The sequence below is a fragment of the Rhipicephalus sanguineus genome, unplaced genomic scaffold (genome assembly GCF_013339695.2).
Source record: "Rhipicephalus sanguineus isolate Rsan-2018 unplaced genomic scaffold, BIME_Rsan_1.4 Seq2474, whole genome shotgun sequence".
Lineage (NCBI taxonomy): Eukaryota > Metazoa > Arthropoda > Arachnida > Ixodida > Ixodidae > Rhipicephalus > Rhipicephalus sanguineus.
Window position 1 is genome coordinate 13,330 of NW_023614864.1, and position 3,979 is coordinate 17,308.

The window sequence follows — 3,979 nt, forward strand, 5'->3', positions numbered from 1 at the left end:
CTGCTGGCTTTTGTGAAAGAGCATCCACAGATCGCGACGCTGTCGTGCCCGCTGGAGCCGTCGTTCACGAGGGAGGACCGGGACGACATGTGGCAGGAGCTGGTAGCGCTTTTGAACGAAGTCCCTGCGCGTAACACCACAGCCTTGCCAAACTCCGAGAGCAGCAGAGGTGAGTGCGAGCACAATTGTATTGTGGTCGGTCATCTTACACGTCCCGCTTGTGCTTTACAGCGGCACCGGAGGCGGCCAGATTACGGGCTACCGCGGCCGCGTCGTGCTTGACAGGGACCGCGCGGGTCGACAGTACGCGAGGCCCAGAGTTCGGGTGATCTGAATCGGTAAGCACTGGCTCAGAATATCATTGTTACTTGTATGCTGCGAATTAGTGTGCTCATTTGCTTCGAGCCATTACGCGCTGTCAGTTTTACTTTTTCAAACAATATCGAGTGAATCACCCGGCCGCCGCGTTGTCTGAGGTGCTAACACGTTGTGCCGCTCAGAACAGAAAGCAAAACAGCCACATTTGCGGTGATGACGAAAGAACAGCCGCGAACTATATTTCGAAGCTCATTAGAGCACTCTACGTGTTCCAACCCATTTCTCAGACCCTCGAGTCGAGTGAGGTGCGTAGCCAGTAGGCTTGCCTCCCTCCACCCCTCTCTCCGAAGTCTGTGTGTCATAGCATGCCGCTGTTGAAACATTCTAAAAAAACATTGCTATTGTCCACTTCCACTCCATACTTCTTATTGCACTCAATGTGTCAATCAAGAAACTTCTTACAATAACAGGTGAGCCCTGCTCCAGCTGCTGCTGGTGTGGCTGAAGAGGATGTGGCCCAGGATCTTCCCTGTGCCCCAACACGTAAGTTTCACTGATGTTTTTGATTAACTGTAGATGGTGTTACATGCTCACAGGTGATGCTCATGCGTGCAGGCATATGTTTGTGAAGAGATGACATCTGTGGGCATAAAGACAAAAGGCTGCACAAAAAAAAATTTGGCAAACGGTTGCAGGAGCTAGTTGTATGCATAACTGTCAGATGAAATAAACAGATGTCCTGCCTTGCAGTTAAGGTTAAATGTAGCAAAAAAGTTGCATTGCAAAAATGTTCAACATCTTGAAATGTTTCCCTATTGTGTCAATTGCTTCAAAAGTGAAACTGAAAATGTGCTATTGCTAAATATACTGTTCAAAAAGCAAGCTCGTTATATAACTTCTACACATAGCCATCATACACAAATGCACATGTTTGCACCTGTGTTACACCTGCTTGCTGTATGTTTTGCATACTGTAGCAGCTAGGGTTTCGGAAGGAGATTGTGTCAGTCATCGCTTAAAGCCGGGCAAACGATTGTGTAGCCCTGAAAAGGGCTGTTTGGTTGCTTCTCATGCAGAGGTGGTTAGAGGCGTGAGATGTGTTTGATGAGATGAGCGAAAATGAATTCCGGCAATGCTTCGGTCTGTCCAAACGAAGTGCGTGGTTGTGCGGTGAACCAAGCACCATTCATGGATGCCGTTGGGTCAGTGGATTTTCAACAGAGAGGAAATTGTTGCACACACTGAAACTCTTCACGAACAGAAGCTTCCAGCGAAGAGTCGGTAGCAGGAAATTTATAGATGATAATGGCAACACATTTCTTGGTTTCCAGCTCATGCCGCAGCTGCGAGATGGGGGCAACCGGCAGGCCAAGGCGCTGGAGTTACTAGCCGCAAACACCAGGCGGCAGGGCCAGATATCATTGGAAAGCTGCCGACTGCCAGGTTCAACTTCTCTGTGACGTGGTCCACGAGCTGCAAGGCGTTGGTACCCTCACCCGGGCTCTCATTGCAGCAGAAGCCACCTGCACAGTGATTTGTAAAGACTAGTTGTACATATATGTAGATTTATTTTTGTTCACACCACGAGTTGTGATACGCTGGTTTGCTTCAATGGTGCCCTGCAATTTTTTTTCAGTTAATTTTCTTTTCCTGCATATCAGAAGCACTGATGTGCTGTTTCATTGTACATAACACAGTGTAGCTCAGTGGTAAATCGTGTCCTGCAATGTCATTTTTTAAAATCTCATATGAATTAATGCATTCAGCAAGTTTGTAGTATATGCACATAGTGCACTGTAGTGTATCTTTATGTCTATAGTGTATACGTGTAGAATACTCGATTTTTACATATCCTAGAAAAAAATAAGAGCGTTTGTGCATGGTCTAGGTTGCACAATAATTTGGAAATATTGCAAGACCAAAATATAGTTGACGAACACGTGTTCTGTTGCTTAGAAGTGTTTAGACAACATGATTGGGTACAAACGGAAATTAATAATAGAGGAAGAAATATCAGCAACCAACAACTTGCATTTTCTTAGCGAGTTCGATTAGTACCGGTTCGACTGTGCCTTGTTTTCATGTACTACAATGACTTCTGTGCTGCGAGACGCGTATGATGATGCAGAGGAGCAGCAGGCACTTTGTAACAATTCCATTTGTATATTATAAAAGGACGCTACTTTTATGTTCTTTTCCTTGGAATTAAATTTAAGGGATATTTATTTACTTTGCTTTTTATGTGCATTGCTCGCGATACTTGTAATAAAATTTCACTTCTTACACCACCCTTGTTGTTCACCTCATTTAAAAGCACGATCCTTGTTGCACTAAAGCTAGCGCATGTTGCTGTGCTGATTCAACAGCCTTTTCAGGTTACCACTTTGGCTCCGAATGGCACCATGTGCCATTCACAGGTGAGCTCTCACTTGTGCTTAGTGTGAAGCACCATATTTTACAACCTGGTCGAAGTATTTCATCAGCATGGCATTGTGTGACAAGGGGCATAGGTCGGCAAACTCACTCATGAGTCGATTCACTCAGATTCAGATCGAGCTGCGAGTCCAGGTGAGTAATACTTTGGTGAGTTTGAGTCCGGGTGAAAACATTTTAGTGAGCCTGAGTCCGAGTGAATCCGCCTGAGGAAAATTTTGGTGAGTCTGAGTTCGAGTGAGTCCCAAGAGCAAAATATATTTCACGAGTGAGTCAGGGTGAACTTCACATTTTTTTGCCAACCTATTCAAGGGGGTTATTCATTGATAGGAGAACGCTGTTTCGTTGATATATGTAGCAAACATTTGAAGTGTAGTAAAAAAAACTGCCTTTTGTTCATGCCAGTGACAAACACAATGAACAAAAACAAACACGCACCACACAATGCTGCTGAGGTCGTTGCAGGCGGCGGCGTACTCTGCGCAGGTGCTCAAGCATGCAGGCCCTGTGGTTCTCGAAACAGGTTCACTACACGGTTGCGCTGCTGCTGGCTCCCGTTGTGGTGGTGGTAGCTCAGCTGCTGCTGGCAGCAGCTCAGCATCGTCGGTGTCGTCATCGTCCCCTTCGAGAACAGGCTCATGTGCCGCCAACGCAATGTCGTGCAGAGCTGCACAAGCAGCGATGATGCTTGTGCAGCTCTGCACAAGCTTACAGCGATGCACCACTCCACAACATTGCGCATGGCGGTGTGGGCCTTGTTGTAGTGGTTATCAGGGGTGCCACGAGCTGGTCGTCCGGGCACTGGTGTCAGGAACCACGGTTCTAATGTATAGCTGGAGTCTCCTGCACGAGGTCGGCATGACAGCTGTAGTGATAACGTCTTGGATGTGGCAAGCATTGACAGCACTTACCAAGCAAGCCGAAGTTTTGCTTCCAGGTGCTGACGGAGAGGGCTCCCCCGCCATACCCACGAGTCATGACATGACCCCAGGAAACATGGACTGACATCCAGAGGTCGGCATCACATGTCTGCAGAATTCAATTCAGTCAAAATTGTACCCATAAAAGACCTTGGGTACAATGTTGGGTATTATGTTAATGTAACTACATCTGTCTGCACTGTTACTGACTGTTGAACCATAGCTATGAACAAATCATCGACAAGGTAGGACTTGTACCATAAGTTCTAACACGCGGACAATGCAGTGTCAAAGGGTAGTCTGCATGT

General features: G+C 46.6%; 1 protein-coding gene across 1 annotated transcript; it reads right to left on the minus strand.

Annotated features, from left to right (window-relative positions):
• Positions 1 to 1,784: 1,784 nt before the first annotated feature.
• LOC125756603 (uncharacterized) lies at positions 1,785 to 3,770 on the minus strand. The gene is made up of 3 exons (XM_049411496.1): positions 3,663 to 3,770; positions 3,190 to 3,594; positions 1,785 to 1,841 (listed from the first exon to the last, which is right to left on the minus strand). The coding sequence occupies exons 1-2, from the start codon at positions 3,757 to 3,759 to the stop codon at positions 3,242 to 3,244; spliced, it is 450 nt and encodes a 149-aa protein (XP_049267453.1). The 5' UTR covers positions 3,760 to 3,770; the 3' UTR covers positions 1,785 to 1,841; positions 3,190 to 3,241.
• Between the last annotated feature and the right edge of the window lie 209 nt (positions 3,771 to 3,979).

Excerpts from the sequence above, each read along its gene's own strand:
- LOC125756603 (XM_049411496.1), bottom strand. The coding sequence starts at position 3,759 with ATGTCAGTCCATGTTTCCTGGGGTCATGTCATGACTCGTGGGTATGGC. Across the intron at positions 3,595-3,662 it reads GCAAAACTTCGGCTTGCTTG|GAGACTCCAGCTATACATTA; the intron begins GTAAGTGCTGTC and ends GACCTCGTGCAG.